Source organism: Monopterus albus, unplaced genomic scaffold, assembly GCF_001952655.1.
Source record: "Monopterus albus unplaced genomic scaffold, M_albus_1.0 scaffold17.1, whole genome shotgun sequence".
NCBI lineage: Eukaryota > Metazoa > Chordata > Actinopteri > Synbranchiformes > Synbranchidae > Monopterus > Monopterus albus.
This window is the reverse complement of record NW_018127897.1, coordinates 2,282,379-2,303,153: the sequence shown is the minus strand read 5'-3', so window position 1 is coordinate 2,303,153 and position 20,775 is coordinate 2,282,379. Positions and strand designations below refer to the sequence as shown.

The 20,775-nt window shown below is 42.0% G+C and overlaps 1 protein-coding gene across 6 annotated transcripts in view; it reads left to right on the top strand.

The window, feature by feature from the left end:
• The window catches only part of fto (FTO alpha-ketoglutarate dependent dioxygenase), a 131,824-nt gene that overhangs the window by 82,936 nt on the left and 28,113 nt on the right, over positions 1–20,775 (top strand). For 2 of the 6 annotated variants that reach the window (XM_020592459.1, XM_020592460.1), the window contains exon 9: positions 5,250–5,392. The exons of 2 other annotated variants lie outside the window; for them this stretch is intronic. In XM_020592459.1, coding sequence (XP_020448115.1) covers positions 5,250–5,392 — 143 coding nt within the window. Of the gene's footprint in view, positions 1–5,249; positions 5,393–11,241; positions 11,283–20,775 lie in introns of those variants that run through there. 2 more of the 6 variants (XM_020592461.1, XM_020592464.1) reach the window with 2 other exon arrangements.

Sequence of the window (20,775 nt, the reverse complement as noted above, 5' to 3'; positions counted from 1 at the left end):
CTTAGGTTTAAAATCTAAAACAGTGCCTTGACAGAGGCAATAATGGGTGTAACTACTTTACAGTGGTTTATCTGCAGTACTTTTGTCTTTGCTTTCATTATGTCTTACTGCATCTATGTTTAAAATTATCAGTAAATGGACTCAAATGCATACGTGTGATTTGAACAGTCAACCAAGGAACGTTAAGTAGCCTAGGAATCCAAATGAGCCAGCTCAGTTACCGATGTAGTGGGTTACCAGGTTAGACGTGTAAGTTACTAGGTTTTGTTAATCCCTATCTTAGGTAGGAGAGTGAGTAGCCAACCTCAGAGAACCTTAAAGACAAGCTGCTGCCGGCCTCTTACAGTATATATTTCCACCAGCTCATCAACAGCTAGATTAGTTGCCAACTGTGAATCAGACAAAGGCCTCACTGCCCTCTCAGTAATCTCTACTTTGATACTTATTCTGTGCTATACCATCCCTCCCTAAGACCAAAGTAATAATGACCTATGGGTCTGCATAATGTTAGGGGTTGAGTCATCCAACGTGGTATATAGCAGCTTGACTGCATGCATGTGTAAGAGTACCCATTCGTGTACATGCCTGTATAAATACTGTATGTGCAATGCTCAAGAAGGGCTGCATTACCTCTGCAGCAGGGTATTTATTAATTCCTATCTTTTTAATTATTTATTTTATGAACATTATATATATTTGGTTTGGGGTTGTTGGGGCATGAATAAGCATGTGTCACGGCCTTTTTGCAATCTCTTATGAGCAAATCCCACCCCTATGCCTGCCTTGCCCCAGTGGGCCCAGCTCAGAGTTCGTCTGATAGCCATGAAGGGATTTGGGCTGGATGGGCAGACCCTGACTAGGCTGATGGCTTTGAATGGCACTGGTTAAAGCTGCCTTTGAAAGCAGGGGCGTTGATGAGCGCCTTCTCAGAAGAGCCTGTGTAGTCACTGCCTCTGGCAGGGACCCTCACTAATACCCCAGCATAAGATATACAGGAAGGGTGGGGATCACCAGTCACCTCCAGTCATACACACACATGCACACACACACTTATTTATACAACAACAGAAAAGTACTTCTAGTAAACTTTTTGACTTTTACTTCTCCACCTACTAGTTGATGGATCTGAAATTTACTCAAGCTAGGCGGTGCACTATTTTACTCTTCCAAAATATTGCAGAATGGAGATATTCACATTAAGTCCTCACTCAGTTTGATGTGTAGTATCTGCACATCTTTCTACTTGTGCTGAAGCTTATTTGAGAATATGCTCTGAGCAGCTTACAGAGAGGGAGGATTTCCGGGGGAGTGCGTGGGCTTGCTTGTTTTGTTCGCTGTTTCACCTTGTCCTTTTGCTATCATAAAACACCTTGAGCATGAGAGAAGACAAATTACAGCTTCAGACACAGGTGTCCTGGTGTGTTGTTATCTCCCAGCAGGCCCCCAGGATACATTACCTATGTTCCACAGGGCTGGCTGTGACATGGAAGCTATCACTGGTGGGGCCCCTGAGGCCCAGGCTGCTGCTCAGAACAGGGTAGCCTTCTCTCTTTGATGGCCTGTCCCCTAGAGCATGGGGCTCTAAATGTAGGATGAGTCTGCGCCCAGCACCCCTGGCCACAAACCCAGTAACCCCTTGACTTTGCAATCACCTTAGTCATGGGAACAGGCATGTCCAACACTTTGACTATACAGCTTTATGCTCATTTTGGTGATTGGTGCAAGTTGAGGCATGGAGATGTCTGTGGTTTGGACTGCGCATCTTTACTATGTTCATATGTATGGAAAATTCCTAGGTAATGCTTGTTGATGTCAGTGAACATAAGTGCCTGTCTTTCACAGCAGTCAAATGGCTTCAGGCGAAACAAGCTCATTTTGTATGAAAGAGAGAGAGAAAGAAAGGGAAAAAGAAGCAGCAGTAAATTACTGATAAATGACAGTGAGAGGAGCTTATCATGTGGCAGCATCAGTGTGGAATGAAAGTCTGGTGCGTGTGAATTAACCCTTTGACACTTCTCATGGTGAGGGTGTAGGTGAGTGAAACACTGATGCAAAGATGAACTTTTGAGAGGGAAATGGGAGTGGGTGGTGCATACAGCACGCCTTGCTTTATTTTCTGTTGCAGTTTACACATTTTTTTGGTCATGTCTCCCCTGCCTGCTTTTGAAAATAATTGGCTGTTGGGTTTTGCAAGCCCGGCCGCCTTTCATTTCAGACGTTTGTTTTTGAAAAGGTTGCTATTGTAGCCAAATGGTTTCTATGCTTCTCTAAACACAGCAAGGCATTAGGCCAGGCTCTGGTTTCAGGGCCTGGCTCCTAATGAGAGACCCAATAACACAGAGGGAAAAGACAGATCACTTCTACTAGGCTAGACCCAACCTGTGGTTTACCTCTTGGAACATGACTATGTTCCTTTGCGCTCGATTTTCTCCCTTTTTTCTTCCACTCTGTCAATCCCTCTGTCATGACGCTTCTCTTTTACAGCTAAACGTTGATTGTGAGGCTACACTGTTCTGCACAGATCTGTAAATAAATAGATTAACACCCACACCAAAATCTGGCCTGACAGCTCATGAAGGGATGGCATGCATGGTCGAATACTTAGTTTGATCTCTTATTCGTAGACAGATTGTCCTTTTTAGCTGCACACTGTGACTGAATTAGAGCAGTGACAGCTTGAAACATAGAGCATATCTACTGTCCACTGATATGAATGTCAATGCTGGGAAATGACAGTGGTCCTTAAGGTGTCCCTGAACAAATACTGGTGTTTTTAGAGACTAGCAATGCTGCTGAAAAATGAAAAGAACAATGAAATTGTGGAAATCATTTCTTAGTAAAAATGCTTCTCAAACTGGCATTAAATTTGAGACCAATATATAAAGGGCACACACTTTTAACATTAATTCTGTGACAAAACATAGCTGTAGTTAGCTTTAAATATGCTCTGAGCTCTTTCTTTTATTCCCCTGCACACTCTTGATTTAGCTTCTCATTAGTGTAAATGGCATAAAGTGGAGACATACAGTTACAGGACAGTTGCAGATTTTTTTTTTCTGCACTCATTGAAATATTTTTAACTTGAACAGACATGTCTTTACATTGTTTAACACCACCTACTGTGAGTCTTTGAATGGTTCATCCTATTCAATTTTTTATCTGCTTTGTAAGCAATCCTTCCACCACTAAAATTTGCCTTGTCTTCAGTTTGAGCTATCATGGTAGATATAACCATTGTGTGTGAGGTGCATATGGGCATCGGGTGAAAACCTACAGCAACTCTCTGGATGGGTTTCACAGGATCTTGAGAAGATAAAGAAATGGTGTGATAGTAATATACTATCTCTGAATTTGGATAAAACTAAATTTATGGTATTTGGGAATCGTAGACTAGATAATGAACTTCAATTGAAAATTGGGGGAGCTAATATAGAACGAGTATATGAAATTAAATTTCTAGGTGTCATAGTTGATGACAAATTCTCCTGGAAATCTCATATCAGATATGTTCAGCACAAAATAGCAAAAAATATATCGATATTGGCAAGGGTTAGATATATTTTGGACGGGAAAGCACTACGGATTTTGTATTCTTCATTGATTTTACCATACTTAGAGTATGGCGTTGAAAACTGGGGAAATACATACAAAAGCTCACTTCAACCATTGTATATATTACAAAAAAGAGCAATAAGAATTGTGCATAAGATGGGGTACAGGGATCACACCAATGGAGCTTTCACACAGTCTAAATTGTTAATTTATTACCTGGTGGAATTCAAAAACTATTTAATGAAAGGGAAGGGGGATACAATTTAAGGGGTCAGTTAAATTTAAAAATTCATGCTATACGTACAACCAAAAAAAGATTTTGTATTTCCGAGGAAGCCGGAGTACCCGGAGAGAACCCACGCAAGCACGGGGAGAACATGCAAACTCCACACAGAAAGGTCCCAGGTGGGGCCCGAACCCGGAACCTTCTCGCTGTGAGCCAACGGCGCTAATTACTGTGCCACTGTGCTGCCCGGAACAATTTATTACCTGGTGGAATTCAAAAACTATTTAATGAAAGGGAAGGGGGATACAATTTAAGGGGTCAATTAAATTATCAAATTCATGCTATACGTACAGCCAAAAAAAGATTTTGTATTTCCATAAGTGGGGTAAAACTATGGAATAATTTAAGTGCGGACATAAAAAATAGTAATAGAATTGATGAGTTTAAACATAAATATAAAGGTATGTGTCAATCAAGATATATGCAAGAACAGGCTTAATGATTAATTAGATGGAACATTGTGGGTGTGGTGTATGAATGTTAACACTTTGTAATAATTCTTTAGTATATTACTTGTGTGGTGTAGAAGATAATTATTTATGTAGAGATACTGCTTGCAAACCAATGATGGTAAGATGATGTCATGGGGTAGGACTGGATAAGTCTGACTTCTTCCTACTCCATTCAAGCATGTACTAGGTATAAGCAAATTGATATTGGATTAGCATTTGTTGGATATGTGTAAAATTATGTGCGTTGACATATCAACTGTCTTTACATGCTTGAAAGAACAAATAAATCAAATCAAATCATTTTCTCTCTTTTTTTTTTCAAAGCAACTTATTGTTAAACAGTTTATGTATTCTCTTTTTGCCTGTGTGTTTATTGGAGGTAGTGAGTTAGGTTTGAAACCATCACTGGAGGTTGCATTTGAAACTTGAAAGGAACCCCCCTTAGCAGAGGCCTCCTCCCTTTCTCTCATCCCCCATGCTCACTCTCTCTTTCTCTTTCTTTCTTTCTGTCTTTCTTTCTTTCTTTCTTTCTGTCTCTCTCTCTCTCACTCACACACAACCTCACCCTCTCAGCGCAGTTGTCACACAGTGGCACCGCTATCTGCACATTATTAGTTATTACTTTATCGGCTCCCAAAGCTGTCAGAAGACACCCTCCTGGAATATACAGCAGGCATAAGCCATCAGTCCTCATTACGTTACACTCGTGTGCAATTTACACCCAGCTGCTGCTCACACACCCATGGCAGCATGCTAAAATGTACGTGTTTTTGTATGCGTGCACGCACATTCCTATGCAGATGACAGGGCTGCACACATATGATAGGAGCACACCTTTGAGGGAATGCACTCACTTGGATGAATGGGGCAGAGCTAATGTGAAAAATGATAAAAGTATCCACCAAGGCCTTTATGTATGTGTTTCAAGAGAGCTCAGGCTTATGTTTTTTCATGCTCAGCGCTGCTGCTCCAAGCCACCTGGAGGCAGGGACAACACTGAAAAGCACTGCTCAGGACAGCTCAAGTCCTGTTCAACACAGAGGTGTGCGGTATAATCCCTGGAGGCACCTGGGACAGAACAGGGCCCAGCAAGTCAGGCTGGGTGAGTTACTGCATATCCCAGAGATAGAGATCAACACAAATGTCACATCACCTGAAAAAAGACTCGCTTGTGTGTGTGTGTGTGTGTGTGTGTGCATAGAAGGTGCAGGTGGAGGGGCAGTAAAAACAATTAAAAAAAAAGCTTCATATCAACATAATGAATTATGTTTTGATTTAGCCCTTGCAAATTTTGCCTGAGGTGGCTGGCATGAACAGATGTACAAGTCAGGTTCTCATCATTACTGTTAGCACTGCAGTATGAAGATTGTGCAAATCAGACCTCCTGCACTGACATGCCGTTGGATGCTTATTACCCAGTCCTGTTGCCAGTGACTAACCTTTCCACTGTTTGATCTAGCAAAGTGGCCACATTAGCATTGACTAATTCCCTTGGCTGAGTGTTTGGAAGCAGCACACGTTCCTGAGCCCTGCTGTCACACTGTGATTGTAAGAGTTAAGTTGAGGCTTTATATCACCCCCTCTCCAAACCACACGGTTTTCTTAAAAAGCATCAGTTGGGCACATGCCCTCAACAATCTGTCAGTCAGAGGACTGGAATCCATGTTTGGCATGAGGAAGAGTGGACACATGTCTGTATTACTATAAATGATTAAACTTTGGGGAAATATTCACATGGAGTGATACATAAGCATTAGGAAGGAGATAGTAGTGGCCAAAGCCATCCTCATAAAAATGACTCATATTTGATTGCTGTGTATTTATTGAGCAATTTCAACTTCAGCTGATGTTTACATAGCAATGACTCCTGTTGTTTTTGTTAGTGGTTAGTATTTCTAGAGAATGAATTGTGTACCACGTAAGTATAGTTTTTCTAATGAGTCTTTCTGTGCAAGTGTAATAATAATATTTGAAGGACACTCAGAAAGCTGTGAATAGTAACACTGCAGTATGCAAGTGTTTGAAGCTGTGTTGTCTACAGTTTGGTTATACTGAGAGATGCATGCTCCTATTTGTCTGCTCCTGCATTATCAAGAGAACACAGGAGTATGAATGGCCAGCAGCAACAGGAAGGATTTGCTAAGTTGCTTTTGGATAGCTGAGCCTCCCTCTCATATAATGGTAAACACAATTATGCAAACTTTTTTCAATGAGAACAATGCAAAATAATGGCTTTAATATATGCCCTCACCTCCAGCAAGTGTTTTGTATGCAAATTAGGTGTGATTTCAGGGACGGAGAAGCAGAGTGTCTTTTGCATCCATCTTTTGTTGCCAGGCGGATTAAGGGAGATCTGTTATGGTTTGTTAACATGAGAGCTTTTGATTCAGATTGAAACGAAACCATGTGTAGAATTAGATTAAAGACAATGTGTGGTGAGTGGCGGCTTAGGCATGTGCTGGACTTCACCCACCCGTACGCTAGCACTCACCAGTGTGGTCCTATTGTTTGGCCCGGCATCTGTTGTGAAGTGGGTTTTTTGTCCTGTTTTTGTTCTGTAATGAGCTATAATAACTTATATAAATCACAGTGACTGAGCTGGAGCTCCACAGCTTGGGCTTGGCATTGATGGAAGGCCTGGTTCTCCAGAGTACTGGTGAGCAGAAAGTCTTGTGTATGCCGAGGGAAAGTTTGAAAGTCAGTGGGATTTAGGTTTGACAGCACTGTTTTGTTGTGAAGGGAATCAGCCTGAGGTTTTCTTCTGGGGAGGAAGGTCAAATAAAGAGGGAGGAAAGCTTTGATAGTGATCTACAAACACAGTGTTAGACCAGGACAGGTGAAGATACAGTATAAAAATATAAAAGGGAGCTGAATTTGTGCAAATTTCTCCCACTCTCTTACCTTGCCTGAAGGGCTTTATTTTGATATGAAAAGGTGAATGAGAAAGATAATGCTGGATTACAAAATCAGGCTGTTCTCATTAAAGAGGGCACACAAACATCACCACAGGGAGAGAACATAAGTAATGCGTTCTTGGAAACTGTTCTGCAAGTGAAAGTGAGGGAGCTTTCTAATGTGAAGTGATCTTATGTGAAGCTGTATGTTTGAGATAATGTGTTGGGATGATGAATTAAGGACTTGAGAATTAGTTGGACCCCTCACTGTGTTCATTACTAGTCAGTGATATTTTGTCAATAGTGCAACTCAGATCATCTTGTAAGCTTTGGGCGGTGCATTTAGTTACACTGCTGGGAATTGTCCATAACCCTGTTTTACACTCAAAATAGTCCAGAGGAAATGGGGTAAAAGGAAAGAGAGGCGGAGTTGCAAAGAGTAACCACTGATTAATTATGTACATCCCTGATTGTGACATTCTATCTGCTGCTAATGGACAGGGACGATCACTCTGCATTGTAAACGCAGCCTCTGACTTTCAACATTCACACAGAGGAGAAGAACTTCATTTAGGACTGTTGTTGAGTCCTCAACTCAGCTCATTTTTAAAGAGAGAAGTTATAAGAAGAAGTGGGGGCAGAAAGGGTGAAGGGTTGTTTTAAATTGGTGTCAGCCATAGACAGGCAAGTTAGAACAGGAAGCAGTGATATTACTGTACACTGCTCGAGGTTATGAAAAATAATTAGAGATCTGTGTGAAATAAAAAATGTGTTTTGAGGTGGCATACTAAAGTTTTCACAGCTTTCATTGTTTGAACTTTTAATTCAGCTCCAAATGAGTGCCATTATTCTCACTCACACATGGTATTATTGTGGAGGAAAATATACAAGAGCCTTGGAAAAAAGTTAAATATGAGTTAATGACAAAATAATGCTCACAAGCAGATTTTTAAGCATCATCAAAACTGCCACAGAGCCATTCCAGGTACAGTATTTGCTATGAAATGTGCTTCTGTAAATGTAAATGTCTGTTTTATGTCATGTGCGTAATAACTCTGCCTATTAGAGAGAAAATATAAAGAAGATAAATGGACAGTTTATTCCCCATTTTATCCAATTTTAGCAAATTTTTTTCATTACAAACTCAAACCTTAAAAATAACAAAGCGAAATTGAGCCCAGCTTCTCTTTTTGCCTTCTCCAAAAGCTTCCCTGGCAGTTTGTCTTAAAGCTGAAATGAAACGAAGAATGTAATTAGAGGGAAGAGAAACTTTTAAGGGGAATATCAGAATGCAGAGCAATCAGACCCTTAAAAGCAGCTTTTGGTCCCCCATCAGAGTCTCCTGCCCAGCCACAGACAGTGTCAGTACACAGAGTGTAACAGGCCCCCTTTCCACAGAGACACAATGTCTTGCTGTTTTTATTCTACCTTCTGTGGGTGTTTTGCTGCTGTCACACCTCCCTTACATTAACCTTGCTGTGTGGCTTCCCGATCCAGGAGGAAACCACAATATACTGGCTTTTCTTTTCTGGAACGACAGGAAAGGGAGCTCAGTGGTGGGGAGTTTGGTTGGTGTTTGATGGGACAAAAGTAAGAAATACAAAAAGCAGAGGAGGGAACACCAGGTGTGAGAAAGGAAGAGACTGGGTGAGAGAAATGCATGAAAAATAGCATAAAAAACTGTCCTTTGGTTCTTTCAGGCCCACTGGCGAGGCTAAACAAACAGCAAATGCTATGGAGAGACACATTAACAGTTAACTGCCCTTGATCTGGCAGTGTTTAGAATACTGCTGGCATGGCTAATAAACACTTCATTTAGTTTTAATGGTGTCAGCGCCTCTCCACAGCCTTCAAAAGTACCCTTTATTTGGGTCATTTACGGCTGTTCCTCGAGGAGCACCCAGGGGACGGCAGATCCAGTCCACGTCTCTGTCTGACGGAGCACTCCAGGCCTGGGGAAAATTAATAGGGCTATCTGGGAAAAATAAATAAGTGATGGGCTTTACTCCTGCCAAACAGCCCCGAGAGCTTATTAAGGCAAAGTGAAGTGAGATGGGGCAGGAGAAAAAGAGATTTTAATATGAATTTTGCACCTTGTATTATATGTAGAGCCAAGCTAGTTCTTTGTAGTTGCACCCATTTTTCCTCCTTTATTCCATTTCCTTGTGCACACTGTCCTATCTTCCTATTGCTTTGCCCCTGTGTTTCTCTTCTACAGTAATTGTAAACACAGCAATTATGGATTGTGTGAGACTTAATTATAGCTTGTGCAGAGCCCTGGGGGAACTCTGGCAGAGTGCTGCGGCTGATAAAAACGCCAGCTCATCAGCACCCCTCCAATGGTGGTGAGCCCCAGCGAGAGTGGACCAAAGGGAACTGTTCCCCCAGGGCCCTCCCAGCTGAAGGACCAATTAGTATTAGGCGGGACAATCTTAATGAGACACAGCCACTCAAACAGGTCCTCCCAAGGTGAGGAGGAATTAACGTGGTTGTCTTATTGGTTATTGCTGCTGTTGTCTTCTAGGTCGCTCCCCACACAGCGCTTAGGCTTAGTCTCCATAGACCAGATCGGGCTGTAGTTGACATGTTTTCCTGCGTGTGCTGTGTCAAGACTCAAGTTGGAGGAAGCTCTTGGATTGGAAAAAAGAGCAAATCAAATCAGAGGATAAAATGCACCATCAAATTTTTTGCTGTTCATATTTTCTGTAGTTCCATTTATCCTTTTCTCAAATAGCTTTACAAAGTCAGTTGAAGGGGGAACAACATTTAAGGCAGCAGCCCTCTAGTAAGAGCTTTTTGTATTTAGACATTCAAAGCTCAGCCCTGTTGTCTGATCCCATCAAGAGGGGCTCATGTGGTGATCCATGCCCAGTTTGAGTATTGATTTCTGGGGAGCATGACTCCATTAAGGTCCTGCCCAGGGGTGTGGAAGGGTCAGCAGGGGAAGTTGTGGGCTTCCATGACCCCAGCTGCAGTTTACAATCGATTAACTCTGACTGGGAAGGGAAAAGGTCCTGGGGAAGTAAGCACAGGTCCCCACACGCGATTAGGCTGCATTAGCCCTTTGGTCAGAGCTGTTCCAGTGGTTGCAGTAAGTTAATTAGCACTTTCTTATGATATCAGTGATGACGGAGTAAAGCAGCTAGCATTGATTTGGCTTTACTCAATTTCAGCCTTGGAGACCAACCTCTAAAGCACCGGATACTCCCTACCTCCCTCCTTCTAATCAGGCACAACATGTGCGTCATTAGCTGGAAACTAGTAAGCACTAACCTATTATGGTCGCTAATATGCAAACTGACTGTAAGTGTTAACTCTGATATTTAAAACTTTGTGTGAAGTGCTTTTTGAATCCAAGCAGATTCAACTGAGAGGGCTGATACCACGCTTACAGCACAAGAGAGGATCCTCCTCTGTTTTAGTTTGTAGTGTTTTCTTCTTGTCCTGTCAAAACAGATGGATCAGGGATTTGCATATGACTTCTGAGAGTTTGCAAGGGGGGTGATGGCTCTTTTATAATTCTCATACATACACTGTACATATGGCAGATAAGGTTTGAGATAGAGGCTTCCACTTCAACATTTCATCACATTCTCATAATATGCATTTTTTTGGCTACTTATTCTCTGCCCCATTTTCTCTAAAGAAAACACAAAGAGCCAGCCCTAATTTCTTGTTTTGGCTATTAGAGTGTAAAGGTGTCAGAAGCTGATTGTCTTTGTCTCTCCTGCTTACCGCATAATGAACCCCTAATCCCTTTGTTGTTTGCCCACTATTTTCCTTATTTTGCATCTCGCTCTGGTCGTGTCATCTTCTTTACTGCTCCATCATTCTGTCTCTCTTGTACTACATCCTTCTGTCTTCTCTGCTAGTCTCGAAGTACTCCCATTGTTAAATGAAAGGTTTGCCAATATCACTCATGCTTAACGTTCTTCCTCCTTTACAGTATGCTGCTCTTAGTATTGTTTGTTTTAGCAGCAGCTAAACTGCATTACCTTCTTTTTCTCTCTCTCTGTATTGCTCTATCTCCGTCTGTCTGTTTTTGCTTGGGGCCCAGCCAGGCAAGTGAGCAGCGGCAGATGAAGCACCTTGTCTGTCAGCAGTGTTCGAGGAAATTAATCATGATTCAGTAAGTGCTCTGATGAGGATTCAGTGATGCTTGTTAGATAGAGCCATCAGGTGTGTCTGATTCCTCATGCGCTGACAGCAGCCTCAGGCAGGACACTGAGCCATGTATTAAGGCCTGTATAGGGCACAGTCCTGCCTTCAGGTTCTAGGGGTCATGAGTGCACAAAACTTAAACATAACACCCTCCAACCCACCAAATGGGGGTCAGCGTTAGTGTTAACCAAACAAAGGCCAAACATAATTGTAATGTCCAGCACAAAGTGCCAGATCACGTGCATAAGCGGTGTCCAAGCACACCTGCCATTCATTTCAGTGCAGTGGACTAAATGCATCAATGTTGTGGGAAACATAATGGGAGGGTACAAAAATGCACTTGGGTGATGTGCTTTCATGTTTTACACATATTGAAAATTTGCTCACCATGCTGTCTGTGCATAATAGTGTAACTGTTTGAAAATAAAAGTTAAATATTCATCCTACACACTCGGTAGCACAAGAGAACTTATAATGAAGTAAGAAATAAACAATAGTATGTTGTAGGTAGCCTTTGTACATACCTTAATGATTAACATTTATATTTTTTATTATTTATTTATATATTTTTGTTACAATGTAATTCAAAGCCCGCTTAAAGCTGTTAATTTCAAGTTACACATATTCATGCACGCTCAAAGTCACTGAGAGACAGCTGAACTCTTCTGCATATTAGCGGCTATATGCGGCCATGTCTTCACATGCCAAGGAAGTGCCTCTGCTCTTCTGGAAAGCCAAAGTGTATGTTATGGGCTTTGTGACAAATCTCTGACATGTCAAACTAATCAGAGAACAGCTCAGCCTTGAGGCCAGATAGGGCCACTGGGACAAAAGAACAGGTTGAAGAATAATAAATACCTCTAAAATGTTACAAATTATAAGTGCTCTGTTACTGGGCGAGCCTATGTGATGTGCTCTTTGTGTCTACACCCAGTTATACATTCCTCAGGGTAATTTACAACTTAGCTGCAAGCAGCTTGTTTAATCTCAGAGCCCAAATGAAAGCATTTGAGGAATATTGGCATATTTTTCTTGTTAAGCAATGTTTAAGGTAAAGATAGACATGTCAGTAATTGCATGGTTGAGAGTGTAGGAGTTGAGTTTGTAGATATCAGTGCTCCTTATGTGTTGGGTAGAATATGAGAATAAAAAAGATAATGTTGTGGATAACCTATGAGAGAGGTATGTCATGTTCATTTTGGGGGAACTCACATGGAAGAAGATGCAAAGTGCATTCAAAGTAAAACAAAAAAAAAAAAGTAACTGGGACAGAAATTAAGAATGAGGACACATCATCCTGTAATAGCAGTAGCATAACAAACACAAGCCAGAATTAGTCTCTCCCAATAAACTGAAAAGGGTATAAAAACAAGCCTGTGTACATGATGTGAGATTATAATGAGGCATTGATTGTGTGTCCTCAATTTCAATTTCAGTTCCATCTCAAATGTCTTTGCTGTTCTCATTAGATTTTCTTTTTCCTTTCCCCACATGCTATTGAGCTTGAAGATCCAAATAGGCGGGCTTGTGTCACTTCCTGTTTGCGGAAGTGCTTCCTGTTTTCCTGGCCATGTTCTGGTTGTCTGTTCCCGAGCTGGTGTTTATCGCCTGGTTTGCAACCATCTCAGTGTTGCAGCCGAGGTCCTCTGGGAGGTTTGTTTGTGCTGTCTTTTATTATGCCATTTTTAATGTCATTGTGGCAAGACAGGAATGTGCTATTGCCTGTTGTTGGCTGCTGGAGTGAGAAAGCCCAATTATCACAGGTCCCAGTGCCTGGTTGCAGTTGTAGTTGTGCTGTGTGTGTGTGTGTGTGTGTATGTGTGTTGAGTATGTGTGTTGAGGTTGTTCTGGTGAGCAGCTGTCCCAGTTCCCACTGGCAGTGATGGCAGGGAATGTTTGCAGTTACAGCGGTGACAGCAAGGAGGAGGACGAAGCAGACAGGCTTATAAGGGACTCCTCAGGTGTTATGTGCTGCCACCGTGGTTCTCTCAGAGCTAGTTCTGGCTGTCTGTCTCCCCACCACTTTTAACTGCTGTTTTATGTTGTAAAAACCTGAAGTCACACGTGTTCCTCCCAGTTTATACAGTATGTGTGGCCAATTAGAGCTGTGGTTATTAGGCTGATGTATGGATTACAGTCTATTATTCCTTCTTCCCTAATGTTGACCATTAACTGCTGTGTCATTAGTTACTTTACCAACTGTGGTGGCAGCGCAGGAAGACACACAGTCTGTCATACACATGTCTTTGTGGGTACATGGCATGGGACACAGGAATGTGCCTGCAAAATGGTGACAGCATTCTGGGGAATGTTAGTAGAGTATACCGGGAGCCACATTATTATGGCTGCCATCTAATTAAAAAAGAAAATAAGTATATTAGTTTGACTTTTAAATTGGCATAAAGTGGTTAAAAATACAGATAGTTAGATAGATCTGTAATAACCGTAGAGCTGAAGTTTGCTCTGGGTTTTACAAATCTTTGATTTGCCAAATGTAACAAACATATGATTGTGAGATTTTCAGTGTTAAAGCTACAGTATATACAATAGTATCCTGTGCATGCTTCCTCTGCTGTGTTGTTCCACTCTGGTGTGCGTGACACAGCATTGACTTGCTGTCTGTCTGTCTCATATCCAGCATGGTAGCGTCGAGAGCGGTGTCTAATGGAGCCCCTGATGAATAATGAGTCCATACACTGGTAATGTTCTGTGCCGAGTAACGGCTGCATTGGTTTCTGTCCTGTTAACTCTGCTAGTGTAAGATTGATTATGGTGTGCGCCGCACTCATACAAAGACACTTCATTGCTTGGCAATGAAAATAAAGCTTCTCCCACTGAAATGAAGAGCAATGACACTAGGGCAACAGAAGCAGACCAGCGGCAGGCCTGGAGACAGCCACAGCCTCGTGTCACCAGCATGAGTGACTGGCACACCGTGAAATTGGCGCTGCTCCACTAAGACTTTGTTTACACATTGCTTTCTGCTAATTGAGGCGTGGCAGAGTTTGTTATTTTTGCCTCAGCCGAGGTGAACCTTAGTCTCCGATTAGACTTCTCACTGTACTTAGAGATCCTCCACCAAGACTCTCCTTCAAATTATACTTGACACTGTGAAGAAACATCTAATAGAAGTGTGTAATGAGCTCTGATGACAAACTACATGGTTGGAAGACCATGTAATCTCCCTGCAATTAATTAAAGTGTGTCCTGTGTGTGTGTGTGTGTGTGTTAGCAGTGTTTTCTTACCCCTAACCAGATGCCACCAAATAACTGAAATAACATTGCCTGTCAACAGTAAAAAATGAAGACCCATACCCTAACAAAGAAAGGTACTTAAAGCTGGCAGAAGGAGGCAGATGCAGAGTTATTTGTGCTCCGGTGCTTCTCAGTGTCTCAGTAAGGGTTCTCCACAGCTCAACATCTGTACCTCCACCCGCCTAATTACACACAACACCCCTGCCCAACCACTTCCTAGTCTGTCACCACCTCAAAACCCCCTGGAGAGGAGAAGAAAAAAGAAAAGGTGAGAAGAGTGTTATCCCTTGCCAGTCTTCACTGTACAGTTTTGTATATATCAGTATATCCATCCATCCATTATCTATACCGCTTATCCTAAACAGGGTCACAGGGGGGCTGGAGCCTATCCCAGCTGACATTGGGCGAGAGGCGGGGTCCACCCTGGACATGTCGCCAGTCTATCATAGGAATGATATGTAGACAAACAACCACACACACTCACATTCACTCCTACGTGCAATTTAGAGTCTCCAGTCAACCTAAGCTGCATGTCTTTGGACTGTGGGAGGAAGCCGGAGAGAACCCACGCAGGTACAGGGAGAACATGCAAACTCCACACAGAAAGCAGTCTGCCGTGACTCGAACCCAGAACCTTCTTAATCACTACTTCACCATTATATTTGTTTTTATATATCAGTACAGTGTTGTGTTTTTTCCAAAGTGCGAGAGATGATTAATCACAGTGTGCTACACTAGACATTGCTGAGTGAACATTTTTCATATGTTCTAATAGTTTTTAAGTAATAGTTGTTTCACTTCTATCAGAAATGTTATTCTTGGATGCTGAGAAAACACTTTATACTGAGGGAGATGCTTATATTCTCTCTCTCTCTCCTTCTTCCTCGTCCTTCTTTCCAGATTGTTCTCATACTTAACTTTTGTTATTTATCTATTTATTTATTTCCCACCACACTATTGATTTGAAGGCAGAGAACAATTAGGCCCATTTTGGCGATAATTCCCCTGTCTTCACTTATTTTTATAAGTAAATGAGAAATTTGCCATGCTTTTTGTAAGTTTTGATGGGAGCTGACAGTTTGGAGATGCTTGTGCCATTGATTTGATTAAAGGCATTATGCATTGTCTAATGAGCACCCCAATTTGTCTCTCTTTCTCATATTCTTACTCTCTTGGAGCAGAGGACACTCTGTAGTTCACAGAAGAGGTAACGGAAATCAATTGAGGCTGTGATTTGAAGGGGTTTTTTTTCCTTTTCCCCCTCTCTCAAGTCAAATTGATTCCTTTGCTTGTTTTTCTTTAATACTCATTTTAGCTAAGTGTTCAGTAAATGTGCAGAGAATGAATATGAATATTAGGTGTCAAGCCTCTTTGCCTGAGATCAGTTTTAAAAACTAAATTTTGCCCAGCTGCAAATTGTCTGGCAATTAAAGCATATTGTGTTTAATAAGTGCTGTCTCTTTTGGGTGTTTAGCTTTATCGAGCCTGTCTGGAGATAGAACTCATACCTGCTGCTCTGTGAATTGCAGCACATAAAAGATGGGCTGAATATGTTCCCGGGGAATATTGCCCTCTCCAAAAGACCAATCCGTCTTGCTTAGGGATGCAATTTTAGGTGCAGTAGATAAACTAATATTTGTGTATAACCTCAGTCAGACAATACAAATGATCGGATGATTTTTCATCTCCTTATGCATACAGGGAAATATGAAAAATTGAGGTTTAGAAATATTTGCAGGGTCTGTGAGGCGGCTGGCTGGGCCGCTGAGTGCCCTGGGCCACGCTCCTCACCAACGACTGCCGAGTGAAGAGTGATGAGAATATTATACCCGTCTGTTTCCCGTCACTCCCCATCCTCCCCTCCCACCTGATTCATTCTCTCTTCTCACCACACTAATTCATATGGCCACAAGATGGAGAGAGAGGGAGCGATCAAGGTAAAATGAGATGGAGGGAGCAGAACACAGGTCGTCCCTCTGGCTTGCCGTCATTGACTTTCACCGCCTGCCCGCCACCCATGATTGACAATCACTGACATAATTCCCCCGTCCCTCTCACTTCTCTTTATTGTCCCTCCCACCCTAAACCAACAACCCCGTCACCACTGCCAACTCCTACCACCAACACACACTCTCTCTTCATCCTCTGGCCCAAAACTCTTTCACTGCTAAGAACCTCTTATTGGGTTAATCTGCTGGTGAAAGCAGGCCAAACTATTCATCATACTGGAGAGCTGGTGGGCAGATGGGGGCACAGTGTCATCCCTAGTGCTGAAGTTTGGTCATAGTGGAACTCATGTTTGTGGAGGCTGAGTGCAGATATTAAGAAGGCTACAATGCTAATACACCATCTGTGATGATGTCAGTGATAATAAGATGGCACCGATGACCTTAAATCCCAGATACCAAAAATTAACGTTGGTTATGAATACGTTACCGGAGTACCTTTAATGACCAGCTTCACTTTAGACAAATCCTTAATTATAATGAGCAGCCCTTGAGAGCATGGCACAGTATGTGTTTCACCACCATCACTTAGGTAAAGGGCATGTTTCATTATAAGACATAGTACATTTGGCTCTATTCAAATATAAAAGCCCAGTGTGCCTCTCTCTCTTTCTTTTTGCCCTGAAAAAAAAATCTGCTGAATCCCACAGTATGTGTTTCACCACCATCAGCTAGGTAAAGGGCATGTTTCTCTGTAAGACAGAGTACGTGTGGTTCTATTCAAATATAAAAGCCCAGTGTCCCCCTCTATCCCTTTCCTTGCTTTGAAAAAATCTGCTGAATCCCACAGAATCCAGCTGTCAAGTGCAATTCTCCTCATCACCACTCCCTGATATGGGATAGTGACATTTACCCCGACGCTCCCCTCTTCTCCTCCTCAGGTTTGGGAGTTTTTATTTTTAGTTTATTGCGTTGCCTCACGCCTAAGCTTCCATGTTTTCCCTTCAAAACCTTTCTGTTTGCTCGCTATATTTCTGCATTATCTGGCTTTGTCCTCTGTTTTTCAATATGACTTTTTTCTCTCCTCTTTTATTTCATTTTCTCCCTCCCTCTCTGTCTTTGCATCTCCCACTATATCCTTCTCTCCCTCTATTTCAGCTTTACTGTAGTGAAGAACTGTTCATGATAAATCAGGGGTCTGAGCAGCGACACTTGGTTGGAGGCATCAGTTGTGAGGCTGATGAGATAAGCGGTGCTCATCTCTTGGCCCTGTATGGAGATTTATTGAGCTGGGATAAGCAACAAGCTAGCCATCACTCTCAGCCAAATAGACTCTCCGCCTGCATGTGTTTATTCTTATTGCACTGCCACGTCCACTGGCACTGTCAGGGGTGGAGTGGCCCCCGGAGGCCTGCTCCATGGTAGAGGAAGCCTAGCCCTGCTCTCTGGATCATTACCTTCTATTAGATCAAGAAAACAAGCCTCCACATCAGGGCTCTGAGTGACACTGATGACCCAATTTCTCTCCATCTCTGAGGGTCACATAGGCATATATAAAATAAGGTTATTGTATATATTGGCTCCCCACATCAGAGTGTCAACTGTATCATCTTTTATAAAAATTTCAAGCCTTTCTATTGGTGGCATGTATATAGAGGGAAATGTTAATTAATTAATTATTATTATTCTTATTAATTCTTAACATATGTTTATCAGTTGTGGGGTCAGACATCAGGGGGCATTCAGGGGCAGGTGAGGTTTGCATAGAAATGCACATGGGATTTGTCAATGATGAGTGTGTGATCTTTAGCCTCTTTAGATGGGCTACAAGTCCACTTTGTCGAGTCTTTAAAGCCAGGCCGTATTGTAACGTTTGAAAGAAGATAACGTGATCTTTCTTTTTCCAAATGAAAAGTTGAATTCATGAGCCATTAAATGTACCCTTGCTGAATTAAAACACTACGGTGCTTTGCTGCTACAGCCTTGTTTGGTCTGGTACAGTATGACCACGGTGACTGATAGTTACACAAACATAAACTTGGTATTGAGGTGGAATTGATGTTAGCTGGTCAGTTCACTGACTTTGTGACTCTTCTCTACTTGTGCTGCTGTTACACTATGATTTAGAATGTGACAGTTACACATTTCAGTCATAAACAGACCATACCTCACACTGGAGACATGTTTGTTGTTCCTGCTTATGGGTTGTAAATGTGGTCTCTGAGTACGTCCGCATTGAGCAGGTAACATTCATAAGGGCATCTTTTTCTCTCCATCTCAGCCATCTCTCCAGACTAAAACTGGGTTTTGCTCCCCCTAAAACAGTGGTTTCCAAAATGCCCTTCAGACTGTATAAATCTTAAAACACTGGCTTGTGTGTCAGTTGTAAACTGAGGATTTGCAAAACAGTAAACTGCCCAGTAAGGGTTAGGGGTTGTGAGTCATTAAAGTTAAGAAGACCATCTTTAGTCACCACTAACTTTTTCTGTGACTGTTGATTTTAAAATTTGCCAAATTAGCCAAACAGATAGCAGAGCTCTTGTAATTAACCTGGATTTATCTGACTTTGTCAGCCAATATGATTATAAAGTAAGGATTTTATCATTGCAGCAGTGCAGTGTTAGAATGACTGCTAGTTAACATGAAACATGTTTGATGACACCATACGGAAAACAAGAAGAGACTGAATGGACGTGTAAGAGGCTGTCACTAGACTGTCATTGTCGCTTACTCACAGTAATTTTTTTCTGTGATCACTCATTTTAAAGGTCGATATAGCTGATGACACAGCAGCCTGTATGAACCATTAACCTGGTTTATGTTATTATTTTGTCAGACAGTGTTGCAAACATGAAATACTGATTTGGTCAGCTGGGCCCTCTGCCACACTCCTCACCAGATGTTGCTGTGATGTGCAGTTTTGTTGTTGGCCAAGAGATTTATCCATTTTTACGTTGTTCAGATAATAAAAAAAGGGATGTTTTTAAATACAGATTTGAAATTTAGACAGCGTAATATGGGCATAATTTTTGTGAGGGGCTTCACAAAAATGATTTGTGAGCACTGTTTACATGCAGATCGCAAATGGTAGCTGTGTGACATTTTATAAATGCTAATTGCTGACAAATAGCGGCTATATTTGTGCAGGAAACTCATCTGCTTGTAAATTGGTGGCAAGTAAAAGATTTGTTTTGAATAACAAAATCAACAGGAGAAAGCAATTACTGTATCACATGTTGCAAATTGGAGCATGCATGTTCCTAAATTGGTGAAGTGGGCATCAAGTCACCTAATGATGTCTTCCCTGATGCTTCTAAAGCATACGCTCCACTCACCCAGCAAGTTCTCCACAAATTGCTTTTACCCTGCTCACCCATGAGTGTACACATACACACACACATGCACACACAAACTTAGGCCTAAGCGGGGTAGCAGGGGTTAGTTTTTCTGCACTCAGGTTATATTTAATCATGGCTGGCGGATGAGGAGGCTTTTCTCTTTATGAAAGGTATTAGAGGAGCACTATGTTTTCACTCAGCTTTACACTCTGCTCCTGTGCTTTTCTTCTCCTGACCTCTGTTACCATGTGCCAGGGAGGAATTTGATAAAGTGACACTGGGCCTCCACTATCTCTTCCTCCCTCTCTATCTCCCACCTCTGTCTCAGATTCTAATAGTGCGTCTGGCAGGTCTGGACTGCCTCTCATCTCATCAGTGAGGTCACACCTTTGGGCTGCCCTCATTCTCTCTCCTTCAGCACTCGCCTTGTCATTTATTTTGCTGCTGAAATGGCCAGCGAACCAGCAGGTGTGATTCAGTCTCCTACATCTGTAGGTGGACAAAGCCACTCCTGTCTGTGATAACGCTGGCAAGAATGAACAGGAGGGCAGAGTTTTACAGCAGGAACATTAGATCCCCATGTCTTGCAACTTCCAGCTCTCCTCTCATCCTTTGCTCTTTTCTCACTGAACCTTCAGGGAGGATTTTCTTGTGTCATACATTGTTAAAACACACTTTCATTAGCCGAGGAAATGTACTCTGACAGAATACTCTATCATTCAACTTTTCCTCTGCATCCTTATGTGACTTATCCCAACCCTAGTTGATCTGGACTGCTTCCACTTAAAGACCCCATTCTCTTTGATCTAACTAAAGTTACAGAGGAAAGTGAAAAGCATTGGGAAAGCACCAGCAGGGGGGTTTACATGCCCTTTCAACACTTCGAGAAGC